Source organism: Elgaria multicarinata, chromosome 14 (assembly GCF_023053635.1).
Source record: "Elgaria multicarinata webbii isolate HBS135686 ecotype San Diego chromosome 14, rElgMul1.1.pri, whole genome shotgun sequence".
Classification (NCBI taxonomy): Eukaryota; Metazoa; Chordata; class Lepidosauria; order Squamata; family Anguidae; genus Elgaria; species Elgaria multicarinata.
In genome coordinates, this window is record NC_086184.1 from 22,996,486 (window position 1) to 23,020,197 (window position 23,712).

At 40.4% G+C, this 23,712-nt stretch overlaps 1 protein-coding gene across 1 annotated transcript in view; it reads left to right on the forward strand.

The window, feature by feature from the left end:
- Positions 1 to 23,712, forward strand: part of WWOX (WW domain containing oxidoreductase) — a 743,733-nt gene that overhangs the window by 181,646 nt on the left and 538,375 nt on the right. Inside the window, exon 8 of the mRNA XM_063141391.1 lies at positions 3,664 to 3,928. Within this exon, the coding sequence (XP_062997461.1) occupies positions 3,664 to 3,928 (265 nt within the window). The remainder of the gene's footprint in view (positions 1 to 3,663; positions 3,929 to 23,712) is intronic.

The window sequence follows — 23,712 nt, forward strand, 5'->3', positions numbered from 1 at the left end:
CATAAAAAAGCAGAGGGAGCTTAGCCACTACATCTTCTTAGGTGGAAGTTTGTGCCTCCCCTCTGCCTCAAATGATGGCAACATTCCACTCCTCTTAGGGGAGAGGCTTTTCCTGACCTGGCACCCTTTAGATGCCTTGGACGGCAACTTCCGTAATTCTCAGCCATCATGACCATGTCTGTGCTGGGTGGAAATGAAAGGCAATGCAGTCCAATATATCTAGAGGTTGGGAAAGGTGTTGTAGAGTGTTCTTTCTCCTGAAAGATAAGACTTTTTCTTCTTCTACAGTGTTGAGAAATGTGTGCCTCCCTCAGATGTTGGACTATGACGTCCATCATACCTCACCATTGGCCATGTTGGCTTTGGTTAACGGGTACAGGAGTCCAAAAACCACTGGATAACCACAGGTTCCCCACCTCTGCACCTGTTCAGACATTGAATGAGCACATGGAGGGAGCAGGATCAGTGCGCTGTCCCCGCTCTTGACCTCCACATGGGGCTTGTCCATATGCTCTCTATATCCTGTCCTGGCTACACAGTGGTGCTGCGTTGTTTAAATGACACAGCCACCAACTAGCAGCCACATCGGGCATTTCCCCCCGAAACTTCTCCCCACCGTTAAAAATTATCATTTTTCCTAATCGAAAAAAAAGGAAGAGATGCTTGCCTTTGGGATCAAAAGTGAACCAAGCTTTGAGGAGGAGTTCGGAGAACCTTGATAAGTTGAACATATTATACTTGTCTACTCCTACTTTGGAGGTGATTCAAGATCCCCGTCAAAAGCTGCAAGCTGTTATTTATTTATTTACAATTTATATACCCCCCCATATCTAAAACACATTAGATATGTGTTTTGGGAGCAGCGAACATCCAAAATAAAATAGTAAAAAGATCAAAAGATTAAAACAAAATATTGAAATTGTTCATTTCAGAATTGTGCACTATAATTGGCCAGTCTGGTTTCAATAGGTGATGTGTGCATAAATTGCCTGACTTAGCAGCTACGAAGTTTGAGGTGCTGCTCAAGGCTCAGGGATCATGAATGTGAGTGAGCAGCATTGATCTCCCATGGGCCCTTGCTGCATTCCAAGTCCTGGGGTTGGAATCTTGGCTGGAGGAGATTCAGCATAGCACAGCATTGTGTGGCTTGTGCCAGCCGTCTACAGGAAACAAAATTTGGAAACCATAATTGTTGTGGTTTATCCTTTTGTGTGTGTGTAAATCCATTCTTCCATTAAACAATTTTGTGATTTATTTACTATTATTACTCTGTTTAATAAACACTAAATGTAAGGCTAGGGAAATGGCTATCTAAAAAAACAACAACCTTCACCTGATGTAGAAGCTTTCAGTTGTTTGCCACCTTGCTATTTAAAAATAAAAAAGGAAGAAAGAAAGAAAAAGAAACTAACAGCTGGTGTTTAATGTCTCTGTCAGACCCAATTAAAAAACATCAACTAGTTACTTTGATTTGTGCTCAGTCATGCCACGGGTATACTTAAAAACATTAGACTCCGCCAGAGATCATTTTGGCTTTGTTCACATTTATCTTTTATATCTTTAAGGCTATCGATGGCATATTACCAACATTACAGCCCCTTTCTAACCATCAATTTTTAATCTAAAAAGATTCTAAGAAGCAGCAAGTCTCATCTGTAGTTACTTGGGCACTTAAACTCCAGAGTATGCAATACATGTGCACAAGGAAGCAATAAGTGGGAGAAGATAAATGACAAAGGTTATATTCAGCCTGTACTCAGCTTCAGAAGCCACAGCCTTTGATATCAAATCATTTACAATTTTTGCTTAATGCAATTATTGGCTGTTTATTGGTTTTTGGAAAAATATTTCAGATAGTGCAGGAAAATGCAGCTCCTACGGTGGAATCTCTACATTGAAAAGAAAGGATTAAAACCTTCATGTTTATTCTGTTTTCAGAATTCTTGAGTTTGTAGTCAATTGGTAGCAAAGGTTCAACTCTATTGGCCCACTCGTACTTTGGGTTTTGGATGCCTGGAAGAATCATGCCCACCTTCTATCTATCTATCACTTTTCTCCCAACCATTATAAGATGTATGGGCGCAATGTACGGTGTTTTGCTAGAGTAGGCTTTACCATCACACTCAGTGGTGGTAAACTAGAACATAAATAACCACAAGCAGACTGATCAAAACCAGCCAGTTTCAGAGTAGATGTGGAGTAGAGGTTGATGGTGAATTGCTGGTGGGGTAGAGGCTGAAGGTTCCTTATTAAAGGGAGAAGAGTAACCTCAATCACAAGGGAATGTCTTCTGTCTAGAGTCTTGGAATTCCTCCTGGTCAGATCTTGTAAGATGCCTTGTGACTTGTTGTTGCTCATTTTGATTCTCTCAGTATTCTAACACTTAATTTTAACTTAAATTTAAATTTTACTGTTCTAACTCTGTATTTTAATCTTACATCAATTTTGCTGCGTGGTTTTATCCTGGTTGTGCTTTTTATACTGTATTTTGTATTTGTGTTTTTAACCTGTTGGTTGTTTCATTATGGTTTTAATTTTTGTGAACTGCCCAGAGAGCTTTGGCTATTGGGCGGTATAAAATGTAATAAATAAATAAAATAAATAAATAAATTTCTGAATCCAGTAAGTTAAGATTTGTCATCTTTAGGCTACTTTGCTACCCTCCAAAATTCCTAGGAGGGCACTCTCTGCACAAACCGTTCATTCTTGGCCTTCATTGAGTCTGCACACTTTACTGTGTTCATTTTAGAGAGCAGATGTTTTTGTACACATCTAATCCTCCTAACATGGTATAAACGGGGAAGAAAGCAATCCATCCTCCAGGGCAGCCTTCCCCAACTTGGTGCCCTCCAGATATTTTGAACTTCAACTCCTATCAGCCCTAGCCAGCATGACCAATGGTCAAGAATGCTGGGAGTTGTAGTCCAAAATGTCTGGAGGGCACTAGATTGTGTAAGGCTGTTCTAAAGGTGCCATTTCTCCTGTTTTCTTATCTCCCTCTCCCCTTTGCCAAGTAATGTACTTCAGCTGATCACTGCATTACCCAATTTGCAATGCATCTGCTCTCCTCCAGATATCTCTACTGATGTTCATAAGACCCATCTGTATAGGTCTTGCCATAGGGTCTTTGGAAAACATGATACCCTCCACACTCATACCCTAAGCTGGGAGAAGGGTTGTGTGAATTCAAGCTTCCCCCCACCCTAACCCTTCACTCAAAAAGACAAAATTACTTAAATCCTGTATCAGATCCCTCCATCCTTCCCATACGGGTTTTAACATTGTTTGTCCATTTGTTTGTTTATTTAAAGTGTATAAAATCTCGAGGCAACGTACAGCAACTAAAAAAATAAAATAAAAACAAGCTTTATAATTTAAGGTTCAAGAGAAAGACACATTAGGGAAGAAATAAAGAAAAGGAATTGGAGAGTGAATAGCTGAACATATAACTTCATATGATATACATCTAATTTTGTGGACCGTAGACTAGTTCCATGCCATTTTAAGCAAATTGCCAAGTTTTCAGTTTGTAAAGGGTATCAGCCCAATTTTGTTTGTGTATGTATAGCAGTGTTACACTGACGATATCAGTAGAGCAAACACCTTTTTAACCAAGAGAAGAATTTCGCTTAGGTGAAAAAGTTTCGTTTCGTTTCCCTTAAGATTCACAGAAATTAATGACAGCTCAGGAAAACTTGACTTCAACAAGGTTTCTCCACCTAAGAAAGAATACCGTTCTATTCTGGCCTACAATCAATCGAAGCTTTGCAGCATTCTAGTATCCAATGAGCTCAATCGCCGACTTTCTCCCCATGGAGTGATCTCGAACGCAGTGCATCCTGGAAATATGATGTACACGGCAATTCATCGCAACTGGTGGTTGTATACCGTGCTCTTTTCCTTGGCTCGTCCATTCACCAAGTCAATGGTAAGTGGACGTCGTTTTATACATCTTTGCATTTGAACATCCCTAGCTGTTCAAAAAAAGGCTACCCATCTATCACATTCTAAGAACTTTCATGACTCTTAATGTTGACAATGGTTACTGTAATCACGAAGCTGTGTAAAAGAGTCTGCATTACTAGACTGCTTTGATTGCACTTTGATAAACACGTATGCATTTCCAGAGTCATGTAATTCCAGGTGTGTTATGTCATGTACCGTGTGAATGTGAAAAAGTTAAATGAGTCCTGGATGAGGACCAGAAATAGGAGAAATGAGATCTGCAGAAAGCAGAATGCTTTGGTTATAATGTAAAGATGGGATGGGATGGGAAGAATTTTGATGCCTCTTTTGTGGGGGGGGGGGGGAATCCAATCTCAAAATGATTATCTCCCTATCATCTTATTGACTTTCACAACTTCTAAAATTAGGAGCCATTATCATATACTTGCCACCGTTGTCCTTAAAACAAAACGTTGGCAAGTCAAAGAGCAGAAAAAAAGTATCGCATGTTAAGGCTACAGGAGCTTAGCAGATGTTTCAGGGAACTGAGTTTTTGAATCCTTTTGCATTAAAAAGGGCTAGAAATATGAGGCGATTGGGTTACTCTTCCTGTTTCAGTGCAGAGCCAACCATTGTGTTTGAGTTTTAACAGATGTGCTTTGCTCTTTCTCCAAATTGATGGGAATATAACACTGTTACTGTTGCGAAGTTATAAATTATAACCGAAAGCATCCAAGAAATCGCTCTCTTAACCTTAGATAGCTGTAGAGGGATAAGAGTACCCTTGAACAATGTGCTTGTCTGTGCTCCAGTCCAATGGAGAAGAACTGTGAGAGTAACCAGATTGAACCATGCATACCATTTTTGGGATTAGCCACCATTGGTTGGTTGAATATTCAGACTCATCTGAATATTTCTCTGTGTGAGAATAAAATCTACCAACACATTCCTACCTGGCTTCAGCTGGATTGGGGCTCCAGTGTGTTTTCAAATATCGATAGATAGATAGATCTCCGAAGGTGGTAGATGTGCTGTCTCTATCTTTTTGTTTTCAAGACTGTGGAATGGCCTCCCGGAGGAGACTCGTCAACTTGACAGACTATTAGCATTCTATTAGTCTATTAGCATTCAAGAAAGCTAGCAAGACTGATCTCTTCTGGCAGGCCTATCCAGGGGAATTTTAGGATGTTTTTAGGATGTTTTAACAATGTATATTATGTTCTTAATTCAGTTTTATGTATTTTATATTTACTGTTATTCCCCGCGGGATCAAAATGATTATTTTTTATTATTGTTATTATTATTATTATTATTAAGGAAATTTTTAGTATTGGACTGTGCTGGTAACATATTTTTCATGGAAAAGGAAAGATTTGATTTGGGTGGTTCTTTGGGATTTAGTAAGTTGACTTGTTTGCTGTAAGTTGACTTGTTTGTTTAAAGTGTATAAAATCTCTAGGCAACGCACAGTAACTAAAAATAAATAAAAACAAGCCCTTTCCATAGTTCTATAATTTAAGGTTCAAGAGAAAGACGTGTTAGGGAAGAAATAAAAGAAAGTAGAAAAAAGCCAGGTTGAACAGATGTCCCTTAAAAAGTAATTTGACTATAACAATGGAGGAAGAGAATAGTGTATCAGGTTGGAAAGCAATCCAGGGGTAGAAAGCTGCAAGGGAAAAGGCATTGGAGAGCGAATAGCTGAACATATAACTTCATATGATATATATTTAATTTTGTGGACCGTAGACTATTTCCGTGCCATTTTAAGCAAATTGCCAAGTTTTCAGTTTGTAAAGGGTATCAGGCCAATTCATGAGTTCCAGTAAGGAGCCCCATTTATTTATTTATCAAATGGAATTCTGTTCTGCTTTATATCTGGGATGAAAATTCATAGCAGTTTCTATATAATTCCTGGAAAGTAAATTTCAACCACCTGTGTCTTTGAAGAATTGCTGAGTCACCTTCTGTGGTTATTTTCCCCAATCGTTAAGTGCTACAGGTAGCACTGACTGCATGTACAGACCTTCAGGGATGGTTGAAGGCAGAAAAGTTGCTCCTTATACTGGACGGGGCCTAATTAAATGCTTTCCTTCTGATGCTTCCATTTGCCTTTGTCTGTGTTAGATACTGGTTTTAATGTGGTTCAGATATTAACATCAGGCGCATAATATTGTATGCATTTTGAGATTGCAAGCCGTACAACTCCGAAACCTTCTTGCTCCTTGGCTCCTATTTATCTGGGATTTGCCGAAGATAACCCTCCAATCAATTAATTAGTACAAGAGAATTGACATTCTTATCCTAAAAACTGTAGGAAGTCAGGGCTATATTGCATTCTCATTTTCCTCCCATGGTTACAGGTTTATGTTATCCATAAACAAATGTCATGACTGAGTAAAGTTGCTTTGCAGATGAAATAACAAGGATTTGAAAGGTAATCCTTTCACACATACAAGCACACATCCTGCTTTTTTGTTTGTAAATGTTTCATTCCTAATACACTTATGACTTTGCCAGTCAACTCCTTTGGCAGAACCAATGACAGAATTGAAAGTACTTAACTATTAGTTCAGCAGTCGTCATGAAGTGCAGGTGAACTGTGCACATACCCCCATGTGATGGGTGTGTGTTTTCTTTGAATAGCAGATCTCTGGATTTGTGGATTCCCTCTTTTTAAAGATCTGAATGATGGACTCTTCCCTCCTTTAATTAAACTTAGTTCAGAAGAAGATTTCTGAACTCTGGAGAGAACCGGTTGCATATAAACCGGTCCCCAATTGACCATGTTTAGGCTGGGTTTCAGAGCAAACGTCTTGACATTGAATGTTCCCTCATAGCCCAACCAATCATGCCATCTTTGGCCACACTTCAGGCAACAGATGTTTCAGTTATTAAGCCTCCTAGAAGCTCTGCTGGTTGGCCAAACCACTCTTTCTTTTTTCTTTCTTTCAAAAAAACCCAACCCAGCATCAATCCAAACAGAGGCAGGAATCCTGAAATCCCTTTGGTCACAAAGGGCACCAATGAAGTGGTTTCAAGGAGGCAGTCTAGCAGTGTCTGGGTGCCAGCTCACACTGAACAAATTAAAGTCACGCATTTCAACCAGCGTAGCTGTTTTGATTCTGGTTAACTTGTAGGCAGTTCGTGAGTGTGGAACACCTACTGTTAAACTTCAAAGTATTAAAACCAGCTCCTTTCATTGCACAGTAAGTAATGAGAAGGAATGGCAGTCTGTTTAGTATATGATACCTTCAGTATATCATGGCCTTTCTGCATCGTAAATATCTTGTACAAACATTAATCAGTTTTCATAACATTCTTTAGGGTAAGGTAAGATGCATAAACAAGTAGTCTTGTATAATGCAGAATAGTGACTTCAATTAAATACAAGGAAAGCTTGAACCTCTTCTTGACTGGCTCAAAGATTTAGATCCAAAGATTTAAATGCTTCCTGTTTCTTTTCTTTTCTCCCCCCCCCCCCCCCCCCCCCGTGCTACTTGGTCTACAGCCTTGCCCTAGCTGCCATTTTATCAATGCCACTCTTGTTTTGTGTGTTCGTTGCATAGGAAAGTATGTTTAAAATGGCGATAAGGGTGATATGGTAAATGTTACAGCACAAGCCACAGGCTGTGCCAGAGTTAGAACCTGGGAGCACAGGTGAGGAAGCGCCTTCACATGGAGGAACCCCAAACTCCTGAGTGGCTTTTGTTGTGATACCTGTAGTGAGGTCAGCATACTATACAACTCTTTAGCAGGTTTTCAGCAGCACGTTTCTGTAGACAGACAGGATGTGATGGTGTAGTGGCTAAAGTGTTGGACTGGGAGTTGGGAGATCCAGGTTCTAGTCCCCACTCAGCCATGGAAACTCACTGGGTGACTTTGGGCCAGTCCCAGACTCTCAGCACCAACCTACCTCACAGGGTTGCTGTTGTGAGGATAAAATGGAGAGGAGGAAGAGGAGGACTATGTATGGCACCATGGGTTCCTTGGTGGGAAAAAAGGCCAGATATAAAAGCAAATACATATATATATAAAATGTACGAAGGGAGCCATACCCAGGTTACATTTTTGCAGAATCATCATTAGATGCTTCATAGTGGTGAGAGCCACCATGGAAATCAGAATAGATTCGAAAGGTGGGCTGTATATTTCTCAGATATAATTGATAGACTTTGTAATACGAAGTGGTTATTTGTTATTCTTTTACCGGTCTGTTATTCTTTTACCTTTGACAGAGGTCCACATGAGCTAGGGATTTCCCATTCACTGCAGAGTTGTAGGTTGCTTTGTGGAGCTTGCGTGAACACCTGTGATTTAGAGACTGTGCTAGTGTGAAGCCCAATGCGCACATGGAGCACCCATAGGTGTACCAGACCTTCAGCATGAGAGTTTAAATAAAGAGATGCCCATTGAATGCAATTAAGCGGTAACTGTGTCTATTACTGATGTCTATATTATACATGTGATATGATTGATGCATTTACTTTTAGATGCCCCCCACACAAAGTAGATGATAAACATCAGCCTGATAACTTCTATGACACTGAATCTTTTAAATTCACCTCCCAAGATAAGAAGATATTTGGCAGGCTCTGGAATTTACGACCATGCAATGGATCATTTAGTGCCATGATAACCTAGATGGCTGCTCCTGGCAGTGGGACTTCCTGACGAGGGCAACTCAGGTGGCCCGATTTGTGCTGTCCTTCAACCAGAAGGCAAATACATTTTTATTTAACCAGGCCTTTTGGCATGGAAGCAGGTCCGTTGGGTTGGGTGGCTTTTATTCTGTTACTGTTGTGTTCTTAGTTGTCTTTAATGTATTTGCTTTATTATTGTTGTCATCAAATTTTATCTATGATTATTAGAGTGGCATTTCCTTGGTAGAAAGGCGAGGCACAAATGAAAGGAATAAATAAACGTCATGCTGACAGGCTGCATTTGGCTTGGTAGGGAACAAATTGTACCGGCTTGTACTGATCTAATATAATGCTCTGCATTTCCTAAGAGATCTTTCAGTGGGGTTTGTGTAGGAGAAATTCCTAGTAGATTGATCTCAGAGGCCTGAAATGATTTTCCCACACACGTGGGTGTACCAGCTATATCTATACAGCTGGAGGTCAACACAACTATAATATATAGAAAGTTTCTTAAGGGGTGCTTTGTGTAGTGATATTGATATTACTTTCTGACCTTTGGTGACGGCTTTACCTTATTCTGGTCTTTATTTCTCTTCATGCCATCTTTGTAAAAATGCCATACCACTTTAAACCATTCCCCAATCAGTTTCATATGATGGGTTCTCTTTAATCATTTACATTCTGGGGAAAGTCAAATATTCCATAAGAAGCCAAAGTAATCTAGCTGAATGTATAGTGTTTGTGCAGCTGGATATTTTATTTATTTGAAGTATTGAGAGAAATCTCTTCTGACTTCACAGAAAGGGGGAAAAAAAGGACAGTGAGTAAACACTAAGAAGGTCCAAGTAACCTGAGCCTGAAAGTACCGTCTTTTAGAGCAAAGCTATGACAACTAATATTTTCCATGTTCCAAAGAAGAAAACCCCCAAAGCTATATAATGCTCTTATAGTGTTGCTGCTTTTTCTTTGAACGTATTTTTTAAAGTTTCAATATTACCAGATAGAGAAATGCAATAACTGTCTATCCTATGACATTTCATTCATCATAACATTTTCTTTTGGGTAGGCCCAATAAAAACATAGCATCGTTCACATTTTAAAATGAATGGTCTTTGTGTTTTGTTTTGCTTTCTTGCAATAAATGCCCTAAGATGTTTACGCATCCCACCTTGTTTCAGAGAAGTTGTCCAAATGATGCTTGAAGTCTCTTGACACTATGATGATATCAGATACTTGAAGTGCTGTTCTATCTTTTTTATTATTAATATTATTATTGAAAGATTCAGGAATACTCGGCTGTAACTCTTATGCATCGATGTGTGCAATCCAGATGTTTCATGGACACAGGATATGGAATCTGTAATCTAGGTCTTTTAGACCTCAGAGTTGCATTCAGATATGGGACTAAATAGAGATGTGCAATGTTGGTCTCTGTGACTGGTAGGTAGAAAGTCCTGATTAGCTAATCCTGGTATAAATATTAGGAGCTTAATTTTCTGCCCTTAACTAGTCAGGAGACAGGCATGTTCTATCATAAGGTTACAGCTTCTTGCTTGCCGGATTACAGATCTAGATCAAACCTTCCTTCCTGGTTTCATTAGTGTAAAGCAGTAGAGAAATGAGTACACGCCACCCGGTGGGGGGGGGGGGAGCAGGGAAAACATGCCCTAACATGAAGGAGCTCACTTGCATACAGTGTTGTGCATGCAACAGTCTCCTGCTGCAGAAGGAGGAGCTGAACTTTGACATCATCCCCAGTTCCTGATGCTGCTGAATCAGCTCTCTTTGCAGTGCACCCCAGTTCCGGTTGCTGCCACCTACCATCCACCTTATTGCATGCCTGGAGGATCCCTATTCATTCACTGTCTCCTGGGCTTGTGAATAAGGCTAAAGGACACAGGCTTCCATCGGCCTACCTAGACCTTGGGAGGGAAATGTGTTAATCAAAAGGTTGTTTCCCATGTTCTATTTTTGTTGCTTGTTGTCAAACTGAATAAATGCCAGTACTTATACCTCAGGTGTGTGGGTGAGGTTGCTACTCAGACATCTCTAAATTGGTGTCCCAGGTTTCCTGGGTGGGGGCTTGAGCCTGAGCTAACCTTAAGGGAAAAACAAACAACCCCTAGACATAGAACCCGGCCCTGGGTACCGACCCAAGGGTTACATTTGCAACTGACCTCATTGACCCTGGGCTGGAGAAGACATCCTTGACTTGGGTCCAGAGTAACTAGAGTACTGTCGCTGCCTCTTCTCAAGTCATCCTGCCTGAAATCTGATGGAGAGAGACTTTGCTGGGCCTGCAGCCTGGTTGTGGAACTGACTCCCATAGGAACTTCATTTTATTCTCTCTCTCTCTCTCTCTCTCTCCAGATGAAGACAATTTCTTCAGGTGGACTTTTCATTAACCTTGGCATTTTAAGTGGACTCTAATGTTTTAATTCCCTCCCATGTGGATTATGTATTATTATTATTATTATTATTATTATTATTATTATTTATGATTATATTGTCATTTGAACTTTGTTAGTGAAAATGAAACAACAACAACAACAACAACAACAACAACAATAATAATTCCTTCCCAGTCGAGATTCAGGTACAGCCACCTGCAGTCCTGGTCAGACCTATTAAAGCAGTGGTTCCCAAACTTTTTCACAAGCCCCCTTGGTTTCACAAGCTCATGCCCAGTGCCCCCTACCCTACACTATAAAAATCATTATTCAGAATAGCGGTTTTCAATGACCCACTAAGGAAGATAATAACAATAAAATTCAAAACTGTAACAATTAATTGAATATTTACTCAAAATCCAATTACATTTTTTTTAGTTTATTCGATTAAACATAATTGATGAACTTGATCCAGTGATATCATCTTTTCAAAGTCTGATAGTCATTTAGCAAGAATATTAGATATCACATTTAGTAACTAGGGTAGAGTACCTCACTATTCTGTAAATTCTTAATGTGAAGCCTTCTGTTTTGCAGCTGGTGTGGCGGGGCACACCAAGCAGGATATGTCTCTTCATTAGCGTTTTGGTGCTTTTGAGACATTTCAATTCACCGTTAAAAGGTCTCTTCTTAAACGGTATTAATACCTGTGTGGATTCTTCCCCTATATGGCTTGGGACCAAACTACCTTTTCCCATAAAAATGTCCCTGGGTTTTAAGACCTTCTGGAGAGGCTCTTCTCGGAAAAGTCCATCTCGAGTGCCCCCCCCTGCCGCCCCCTTGCCTCTTAACGCCCCCCTATGCAATGCCACCCCCCCAAGGGGGCAGTACAGCCCACTTTGGGAACCACTGTACTAAAGCATCCTCTGCAAGAGATTCTGTAGCACATATCTCGGATTGCACATTGATGCATTGAACACTTGGGTTGCTTGTGATTTCAGAGTTGTCCTGATGTCTCCTATTAGACTCCTTACATGTACAGTATTACTCTGTCGTATTAAACTGTAATGATTATAGTGTCTCTTTAGTGTTGACTTACATTAATAACTTTCAGTGTTGGGTTTGAAAAATCTTCAGTCGCAATCCATTTCACTTTAAAAGGTGGATATGGTATTTAACATGTTTGAGCTTGAAACATACAGTGAAATAAAACAAATAGAAAAGAAAAATAATAATCAAACACATCTTGTTGACATGAAAGTAATGTACTACTTTTCTCTAAAGACTTTTATGTGATTTTATCTAGGATGATTTAGAATGTGTGTTGTAATGATTGATCCTATTCAATCTTTTCATTCAGTTCAGGGAGAAAAGCGAGTAAATACTATGAAATTGATCATTCAATGTTCAATATGTAAATTTGAATTTATCCAGTCCATTATTTATCTGAATTATCGTGGAAACAGTGATTTGCAAAACTCAGACAAAAAGCTATATATTTAAAGGTAAAGCTCACATCCTCAAAGCTTAGGCAAGCATTTACAGCCCTCTGTTTTCAAACTATGCCTACAGCTGTGACTGATGGCAGATATTATTGTATTTATTTATTTATTACATTTTTATACTGCCCAATAGCCGAAGCTCTCTGGGTGGTTCACAAAAATTAAAACCATTAAGAACATAACAAAACATCCAACAATCTAAAAACCCAAATACAATATACAATATAAAAAAGCACAACCAGGATAAAACCACACAGCAGAAATAGATATAGGATTAAAATACAGAATTAAAACAGCAAAGTTTAAATTTAGGTGTTAAAATACTGAGAAAATAAAAAGGTCTTCAGCTGGCGACGAAAAGAATACAGTGAAGGCGCCAGGGCCTTTGGCCCTCCACCTGAGTATTTGTAGGGCCCCAGAAATTGAGGATTTGCCTCATTATTTGCTCTTCTGTTCTTTCTATTCTGAACCAAGAACTAAATTTCTGGAATCTATCTTGTATCAATTGCATTCTAATACCATTTCAGAAAAGATTTTCTATCTCCTGTCTGACACTGACTCTAGGGTAACCCACAAGTTATCTCTTTTCGCCCCGGCAGCAATGAAAATTCGGGCAAAATTTTTTTACTGAGATTGCAATTGACTGTTCTGGAGATGCTCTTATCTAACTACATTATTATTATTATTAATATTAATAATAATAATATAATCTATGTTTTTAATTGTATTGAATTTCATCCTTTCGTTATGTAAGATTTATATGTGATTATATGCAGTATTTTTATATTATTGTCCCTTCATATTGTATTTATTTTGTATGTGAATGGCCTAAGGCCTAAGCGTTAATAAATTACTACTACTATTTAAAGGTTGCACTTGCACCTTTACAGTTCAGGTATGCATATTTTTCAGGGTGGGGTGAGGATTCTGGCAGAGCTGGAAGGAGACATTTGTGTATCTTTTTATTTTTCTGTTTCCTGGAGTTTTTAGATTAGTCATATCAATCTCCACTTGGCAACTGGATGACAAATAAAAAGAGCATAGTCAAATTCCATCCATTATTTTAGTGACACCATATTTCTGCAGTTACTTAATACCAATATTGATATAGCAAACTCTCATGCGCACATCAGAAATCCATATACAGTACTTGAGGAATTATATTAATTGGAAAAACATCTCATAGAAAAGAGATAAATATAACAGCTTGGATGATAAATCACATTTAAAATAAGTCATTTTTGATGTATACAAAGAACTGTTCATGTAGAAAACTAGAATAGATTTATCTTGGATATATACGGTTTGGTTAACGGTGCTGTGGATTTCTGAACATCAAAATATTCCAGGTGTAATCTTTATTCTTCCTTATTCTGGACATGCCATATATTATCTACTGCTGTATTTTTCTCTCTCTTTTCTGTTGATGAATGGGTATCTTAAGGTGTTTCATACAGAGTGGGTGGTCTACTGCGTGCCACATTTAGTGGGTGTATTCCTACATTTTCATGAGTGTAAAATGGATTTGTTATGGTAATTTTTTTCCTGCAAGCTGCAAATGCCACCCTCCCCAACATTCATGTTTTTCTTACACCCAATCATGCAATGTGGATAAATAATTTTAATATCTTAAGCTCGTGAAACCAAGGATGGATCATTGTGATATATGCAGTTGGAAGGATTGTTATACTCTGTGCTTTAAAAAAATGGACGGGAGAAAAAGTCAGCACAAGAACACATCAAATTTCTCAGTAAGTAGGATAGCACACCACTTGAAAGAGTTTGTCAAAGACTGGAGATGACAACTGTGGAAATGTGGGCTTGGTAGATGAACAGAGCTAAGGGCCTATTCAGAATTTCACCAGTGTTGGGTGCAATGCCAACACATGATTGCACAGTGGGATCTTCTGCCTTTGTGCTCCTCACTCCACCTAACTTCGCACACTTATTGTAACATCTAAACATGTGTCCATGTATGTTTCGGTGACCCCAACTACAACATATGTGATTTTTAGCCCCCCCCCCAATTTTGAGAAGTAAAGAAGATGTGTATCACAACTGAGAAGTACGGAAGATGTGTATCACGACTGAGCGCATTACAACGAACATAAATATATTGTAGATCAAATAAATGGAGTGGCATCATCAGTGAAAGGTGTGGTGAAATTAAAGAAGTCTATACCATGGGTTGGCAGTGTGTGGTGCTCAATGCTGCCCCATTATCTCAAAGCAAAACACGTTTGAACAGGAATGTATTTTTAAAGCAGGAAGCAATGTAGTTACTGCAGAAAGCATAAAATAAGTTACTGATTGGTGCCCTTTCTCAGCCCTAGCCTGTGGAATTGATAAGTCTGAGACCACAATGACCTGAAGATGCGAAGTCAGTAGCAGTTTGGTTTCCATCTAGAAAATACAGCCCCAGGGCTGCTCGTGACATGCAGCCAATAGAGGTAATCCCCAAAGTTGTGTCAGCATAACCATAATTCGGTCACTGGAACATTTTTTCATTCTCTGCAGCATTTCACTTTTCTCTGGTGTAGTTCTCATGGGCTAAATGTGCTGTTGCTAGTCTCCTCCCCACAGCTAGTTTTGTCTGGTGTGTGTGTGTGTGCTGTCATCAGGGTTTGATAAACAGTGGTGTGAGTGTGTGTGAGGACTACTTAACTCATCCCCTTCCAGTCATTTGTCCACTCCAGTATCACACTCGCCCGGTTGCTTTCCAACCCATCTGGGACAATATATCCCTGTATCTTCTCCTTTGTGGGTGGGAAGTAGATTTCCAAGAGGAAATGGTGTGATGAAAAAGGGCCAATCACCCACCTTCCCTGGCCCATACATTTTTCCATTCCTGGTGGCACTTTTCATATTTCATTCTTAATATCTAGAGGAAGCAGCACAGAATGTTTCTCATGAGACAAGTACCTGAAAATGCATGTGTCATATAGATATATTTTTCAGAAAACCAGGATTGGCTGTTTTTCCACTGGTATGCATATTCTTTGGCTATCTGGGGTTTGCTATCGTGCAATATATGAAACAGCCCTTTGATTACACAAGATGAGGTTTATCTTATGTATTATTGCATTTATATCCCACCTTTTTTTCCTCCAAGGAACCCAAGGTGTCGTACATAATCCTCCTCTCCATTTTATCCTCACAACAACAAACCTGTGAGGTGGGTTGGGCTGAGAGTGTGTGACTGGCCCAAAGTCACCCAGTGGGTTTCCATGGCTGACTGAGGACTAGACTCCCGACTCCCAGTCCAACACTTTAGCCACTATACCACACTGTCACTATTGTTCCTGATTAACTAAGGGAAGCACTTGACCTAATTACTAGAAATGTAGGATTTCCAGGCAGGAAACAAGATGGATCCTAATTTATAGATCCTGATAGAAACAGGATCCTGAATGTTTTTTGCTTTTAGTACTTTGGATACTTAAATTTGAACTTGATCTTTGCTTCTGTATTTCTTACATTCTTTCAAAAAATAAGATTTCCTCTGTATTCTTCTGAGACATATATTTCTCTGCCAGCTTGAAAAACTGGCCATGTTTCAGCACCAAATGTCAAGAGTAAACAGATGAAAGTGTGTGTTATATTTTTACTTTGTTGTCAGTTGCTATTGGTTTGTCATTTTCGGAGAGTTCTATTTATTGCAGTAAATGCTGTTACCACCACAGCTCTGCTTTCTTAGACTTCCATCAGAACTGTTCTCTAGAGGTCAAGTAAATGAATTATCAACTTTATCCCTGTTATCCATTGAACGGATTTTGCTTCTGACACTTCTGAGTGAACTGGTTATTTTTGTGTTTGTTTGTTTGCTGTAGAACAAAGCCACGAGATCATAATGTTAACTGTCACTTTTGGAAGACAGGGGCTGATGTAGCTTAGGCCTGAAAGCGAGGCTAGGAAATAATATACCACACGGGACACAGCATTTAATACCCCTGTTGTCTGTGAAGCAATGTGAGTTTATTAAATTATGAACTACCCAAGGCAGAGTGAATGCTGAGTTTTAAAAATGGGATCACTTCCAACCAGTGAAGCCACATTGTGCTGCTCGTCTATAGATTTAGGTCTGTCCTTTTGGGAGGCATGCCTCAAAGACCTGGGTATCTCTAGGGTGGCCATATGGAAAGGAGGATAGGGCTCCTTTCTATACAGATAATTTCTGTATAGAAAAGAGAATTTCAGCAGGTGTCGTTTGCATGTATGCAGCACCTGGTGAAATTCCCTCTCTATCACAACAGTTGAAGCTGCAGGAGTCCTGCCTAGCATGACTAGATACAAAAGAGGGCAGGGCTCCTGCAGCTTTAACTGAAGAGGGAATTTCACCAGGGGCTGGATGGACACAAATGACACCTGCTGTAATTCCCTTTTCTCTGCAACTGTTAAAGATACAGGAGCCCTGTCCTATTTTCCATATGGTCACCCTATGTATCTCAACCCTGTAGTTGCACCATAACATGAAGGAGCATTTACCAGGAGGAATTGCCAGGTGAAACGGCAATCGTGTCACCTGATTTTCCTCTGCCAAATTCCTCCCCCCCCCCCGGTCATTTTTAAACTCCCCACCAACAGCAGTTGGGTTCTGAAACCAGAAGTAAATGCACGCTGGATGAGGATGGCCTTGGGCTCAATTTACAGGGGAGAAGATTTTTTTTTGCTCAACCACAGAGATGTAGAAGAATTCTCCAGTTTACAAATCATGAGAACCTGCCCCATTTGCAACCCAAATGCAAACAGGAGTGCATTTCCCCTCCCCCTTAAAAAAAAACATTCACACATTCCTGAACTTCTGATTATGTTCCAAAAATGTGGTGGTGATGGTGATTGTGCCCACTTTGGAATGGGCGCTCTTCAAAACATACGCAGGCTCATGCTTCAGAAAAGAATGTGCACTTCCCTGTTCAAAGAAACTGAAAAACAGATCGCAAATGAAAACAAGCCAAACCAAGCCTCGATGCTTGGGAACAAGCCAAACCAAGCTTTGAGAAATTTGGAGAATTTTAGCAAGCTGTAAGATCCCTTGTTCTCCAAACCCTTCTCAAGAAATGAATTCAAGGCAACCGTCGGTCAAAATGGCTTGGCGAATGCGTGTTCTAAAATCTGCATTTTCTGAGGTAACGTGATTGTGATGGTGGAAATACCATTTATGGGGTACAATTGGCAGGCAAAGCGCACTCAACACCCCCCTTCAGTCCAATGATTTAATTTGGCCTTTTATTCCCTAATATCATCAAGGATGGAATTGGGCTTAGACAAAGGCCGGATCTACACTAGTCTTATAAAGTTGCTAGTGTCCCTTTCTAACGTGGTTCTCTGTATCACAGGGCACACTAGCGTTACTTACGTTTAGCTGCAACGGTACTTCAGGGCACACTGTTCAATCCTTTCCATTCTTCCTCTTCTCTGAGAGTAAGCAGAGCTGCTCGGTTTGCTCCGCCCACTTCCTGCCTCGTTCCTAGCGAGCAATAGTCATAAGCACGCACAAACTCCATCCCAAAACATCTTAATACAAGTCCTCGGGAATAGCCTGAATGCATAGGAGCCAGCTGCTTTGCTGAAGCTAAGATGGGCTGGGTCTGGTCAGGGTTTGGATGGGTGACCAAGTTGAAAAGTTTCAGCAGCAGCCCCAGCTGTTGAGATTATTTCAAACACACCATTTAAGCCCCGCTGGTCGTGAGTTTTGGACTGGGAGCAGAGACCCTTGTTAATTTTCCTGCACGGAGCTACAGCGATCCTTTGAGCGCTCCTCAGCTCCTTTGCAAAGAGGGGGGAAATGTTTTTTAAAAAACATAAAAAATCAACCGATGACCCAATTCGATTAAAATTTGGTATTTGTATTACTGTGCCAATTTTGGTGTCTTTATCTATAAAGCTTACGCAGATGTAAGCATTTATTTAAAATCCTGCTCCTGCGCCCACAGCAGCGGCTCAGGCGAATCTTTTGCAAAAGGAGCACAATTAAGGCAGGATGTATGGGAGTACTTCACAATAAAAACAGATTCTAAGGTGGAAAACTTCTGAGTCCTTTGCATGCAATTGTCAGTGATTGCTCAGTATAACACTGGTGTGATTTATCTGCTGTAGCAGATAAGATAGCAAACGGGGCGAAGGTAGGAGAACAGGAAGTGGGCGGAGCAAACCCAGCAGCTCTGCTACTGTCAGAGAAGAGGAAGAGGAAAATTACCGGTAGAAGGAGGCACATGAATCTGTAGCCGCGCTGCAACTAAGAAACAGAACCGGTAAGTACAACTCATTTACAGCATTGGAGACCCAGGGTCACATGATGCTGTGCGTCACAGTAACCCATTCAAAACGTTAGAATAACATCAGTGTAGATTCCCACAAAATTTCTTCAGGTGTCACCTGAAAATGCTTATGTAACCCCAAGGCTGCAGAAACCCCAGCTGTTTGGTGTAATTATTGAGACCTATAGCCGGACAAAGTATGTTGCGCTTTTATTCTTTTTTGAATAGGAATAATAGTAACAACAACCTGGAAAGCATTTTGGCCAAGTTGTTATGCTAATATTCTTTGTTTCCAAATTTAAAATATTTCCATGTATTGATGATGCACTTAGATGAAAGATGCAGTCCTACAGAACACCTGCTTTTTATTCATATCCCCTTGGATTATGAATTCAAACTGTTCTTAATTTTTTAAAATTTATTTTTAGGAGAATTTGAGGGTCTCTTTCTTTTCCTTTCCCCCCATTTAATTCCTTTCAGCCCAGCGTTTGTGCAAGAGCAACTGCTCCTGGAGTCAATTGCATTTAAGGGAATGTTGTTGTATGGCTTTTCATGTTTCGAACTTCAATCAGCCGGTGCCAGCAGTATCCCAAAAGAAGGACCCTCAATAGACCATTTTCAGCATTTTGCTGCAATTAAACTCCTCTGGTTTTAGCCCTCAGGCAATTTAGTACCTTTTTACATATGCACATTATGAACTTTTGACCAGGGCCTGGTAGTCATATATTAGAGAGCAGCTTTTGGAAGCAGACTTAACAAGTTCCTCTGAGTATTACATTCCGAGTCAGTTGTGGAAAAGGTAATTTAACCAACTGGCAAAGAGGCCATTCAGTTCTTACTGATGATCCTAAATCTCTCTCTCTCTCTCTTCCTATCCCCCGCTCCTTTCCTCTGGAAGCTGGTAGCAAGCGCTCTCAAAGTATGTGATTGATCTTTTATTCAGTAGCTAACGAGGGCTGTGATTCTATTAGTGCTCTACAAGGCAAGGGAACAGTGATTTAATGAAGTGTCTAGTGAGCTGGTCATAGATTTATCCTGTTGTCTCTAATTTGCAGAGCCGTTGCGAGTGGTAAAAGAAACTGCACTCACGCTGCCATTAGGCAGGTATTTCCTTAGTAAATTGTTGTAAGGTCAGGTGTAGTTACCTTAGCGGAGACAATGGCTTACCTCCTCGGTGTCTCCAGATGACAGCCGCTGCACTAAGCACTCACCGAAGCGGAAACCCGGAGATCAGAGGTCCATTCCGAGACCTCCTTAGCCGGTGCTGGAGCAGATGAACTGCCAAGCACGGCTAATAGAGTCATAATTGCCGATTAGAACTGGGAAGGCACAATGACATCTTAATACAAACTGGTGTGTGTCCTGTCATTGCTGCCAGCTGTTGTTGAGCGTGTGTTGGTGGCGTGAACTAATATGTGTTTTCCCGGCTTCAATTCCAAGCAATTAGGGATCACGTCTTTAATACTTATTGGGTAGCCATTATATAAAGGGTGTTGGTGGTTGAAGAAGAGAATCCTGTGCCCATCAAAACATGTCACTTTAAAGTGACATTAATGTGCTTACTGTACACTTAGTTGAGCATGTAAGCTGTCAGCTTTAACTCCGAAATGATGCAGTAAGAAGTTGGCGTGTCGCTATAAAGAGCAAGAATGTAATAAATATGGTGTGATTTTTTTGCTCCATCAAATGGCAGGGCTTTTATTCTTTGCCGCTCCAAGGGGTCATTGAATTTTTGTTTGTTTGCTTGTTTTATTTGTCTTTTGCTAAAATGAGCTATTTGCTTCCTGGCGAATAACTACTCTCCTGCAATCCACTGTTATACTGCATTGTTAAAGCTGGCATCAAATGCTTCTGTAGCTGAATTAACCACAAATCAGCTTTGTTAAGGGATAGTGTCTTAGGTTGGGATGACTGATAGGTATATTAAAAACGTGGAAACTGTTGAGAACAAATTGGAGAGGTTGTTTGTTTCTTTGTTTTACAAAAGTTTCTCCTTTGTCTATGCACACCAAGATAACATTTAAGGAAGAAGCATGTGAATGGCGTAGCAGCTGGAGCATTGTTGAAAAGGAATTGTTTCCTGCAGCTTTGCAGTTAATTGGAACCTGTCCAGACAACACACTAAGCCACTGTGGTTAAATGTTTTGAGCTCTACATTATGGTTTAGTGTGTCATGTGAACCATGACTTAATGTGTTGTGTGAACCATTCCTAACCATGGTGGTTACACAAGCAAGATTTAAACACACTCAATAATCATTTGCTGCAAGAGGGTTAGCTGCCTAATCTTGGCTTAGCGTGTTGTCTGAACAGACACAGTTATTTTATTTCTTTCATGTTTATCACATCCTTTATTTATTTATTGGTTAAAAATATATTATCCCATTTTCCCATCATTTTATTTATTTGTATATTTGCATCCCACTTTTTCTCCTCTAAGGAACCCAAGGCATCTCACGTCATCACCGTCTTCTCCATTTTTATCCTCACAAGAACCCTGTGAGATAGGTTAGGCTGAGACTCAGTGAGTGGTCCAACATCCACCCAGTGAGCTTGTGGCCAATTGGAAACTAGAACCCAGAGCCCCCAAGTCCCAATCCAACACTCTCACCACTACACCACATTGGCTCTGATGAAACTGAAGGTGGTGTTTCTAAGGATTCCATGGCGGCCTCACATCCAGGCACTGTCCAGACCCTTCCGATCATAAACTTCCTTTGATTTTGCAGCAGTGCACATGATTCCACCCATCCCAGCCCTAATTTTATCCTCACAACAACCCTGTGCAGAATTTAAGCTGAAGAAAGACTGACTGGTGCCAGGGCCAGCCCAAGACATTTTGCTGCCTGAGGCAAACGACAAGATGGCGCCCTCTCCCATTCTATGTACAAAAGCTGACTGGACGGACAGTTGAATCTTCCTTCTATGCTGGCAATGGGAGACCATTCTCCACCACATCTGCAGGCAGAAGACTAGCTTAGAGGATACCGGCGGGCTGCGCGATCCATTGCTCTCTCCTCCAATGCCTTGCTACTGCCTCCTAGCATCTGCTGCCTGAGGCAACTGCTTTACTATGTCTAATGATAGGGCTGGTACAAAGGCCCCCAGTAACCTTCATGACTGAGTAGGTATTTGAACTCTAGTCTTCCTAGCCCTACTTCAACGCTCTCACAAAATACACCACATTGGGCCTCACTTACTGGTGATGTCAACAGCTTGACACTTGATCTTCTTGACCTCGAATTTAGTTTTTTAGTTTTAGGTTGTCCCTCCCTGCTTCCAAACGTTGTGCTTAAGTAACATGCTTACCACCTGGAGAGATTTGCTTGGTAGGTATATGGAACAGGGCTCTCTCAGCAGTGGCACCCCAAAAATACTTTGCCCCAGGAATTCCAAATGACTCTTTAACTGTTGGCTTTCTTCCACCTTCTGAAAAAACGTTCTGTTTCACCATGCTTGTGCTCTTGTAGATTAAACCATGTTTTGTTCTTCCCTGAAGTAGTTTTTGGTCCCACTGTTTGTTTTGTTTCATTTTTTCCTGTTTATTTTACGTTGTTTTTGTTGCATTGTGTTTGATGTGTTGGATGTCTCATGTATAGGAGAGAATTACAGAGTGCAGATAGTTTCATAAAATACCAACTAAAAAAAGCTTACACTTCTAGACAACTTCGGCAGGTTTGGAAAAGGTGGGAAGAAGTGTGGGAAATTGGTGACCAAATGTGCAGGAGAAATGATAATATTTCCAGCATGTTTGAAGTTTTTCTGTGCTGTCCTTTTACTTTCCCCTTCTGTCCTGACTCACGTATGCTAGCAGTACTACAATATATTCTCATACAGGAGATCAGTGGAAGGGCTCTTTCTGGAGGGTTGGCATCTTTACCAATAGCTAGTCTACAGATCCAACTGCAAACACTCTTTCTGCTCCTTCCTTTGGAGGGAAGAGCCTGTATCTTAGAGTAATTCATTAACTGACTGGGTCCAGAAGAGGCTGGAATAAATATATCCTGTACAGTGTTTTTTTTTTGTCGACTTTAATTTGCCAGCTACTTTGGAAAGCAGTCCTGGCTGAAAAGTGGAGTACAAATATAATAGGATTATTACTCAACATCTACCAGACCAATTTTACTCATTTTTTTATTTAAACTGAAGCTTGAGCAGTGTAGATGTGCAAAATAACGGAAAGTCCAAAAAGGTTCAGAGCTTGATTTTGAATGCCAAACAGGCAGGGCAGCCCCTCTGCCCAGCAGGATGACAGACAACCCTGCTTGGCCAATCAGTGTGGCATGGAGGTGGGCCCTGGGTGAAGTCGCATGGTTAGGCTATCGTCACCAGCAGGGAGGGGGAAGAGGATGGAGGTGGCCAATTGCGAGGGCGGGACTGCATCACATGACAATTGCAGAGGCAGATTGACTATGCACGAGCAATGTTTTGCATTATTCATGAGCCCCTCTGGGGTAAAGGGACTGAGGGGCAAAAAAAGTGGGAAAGGAGCAGATGACATGGGTTTTACACTAGTGTTAAAAAAATTCTCTCTTGCTTCCTCAAAATAATAATAATATTTCTTGCCTGCCTCTCCATTCTGATCGAGGCGGGGATCAACAGTAAACATAAAATGCATTAAACTGAATTAAGCATAATATACATTGTTAAAACATCCTAAAAACATTTTAAAAACATCCTAAAATTACACTGGATAGGCCTGCCGGAAGAGATCAGTCTTAATAGCTTTCTTAAATGCTGCTAGACTGTTAAGTTGTGCCTTGTGCAAACTCAGAAAAGTGTCCCTTCAGCGTTTGTCTTTAAATAGGGTGTTTGTCCTCACTCCATGACAATTCCTGTGGTTACCCTTTGAAATGAGCAGACACCATGGTAAGACTTTTTCCCATGCTGTAGCACTTTGTACTGGAGGTGTGTGGTGGGTGTCATGTACTTGAATCTTCCTGAGGGGGGGAGGGTAAGTGGAGTTCCTTATCAGATAC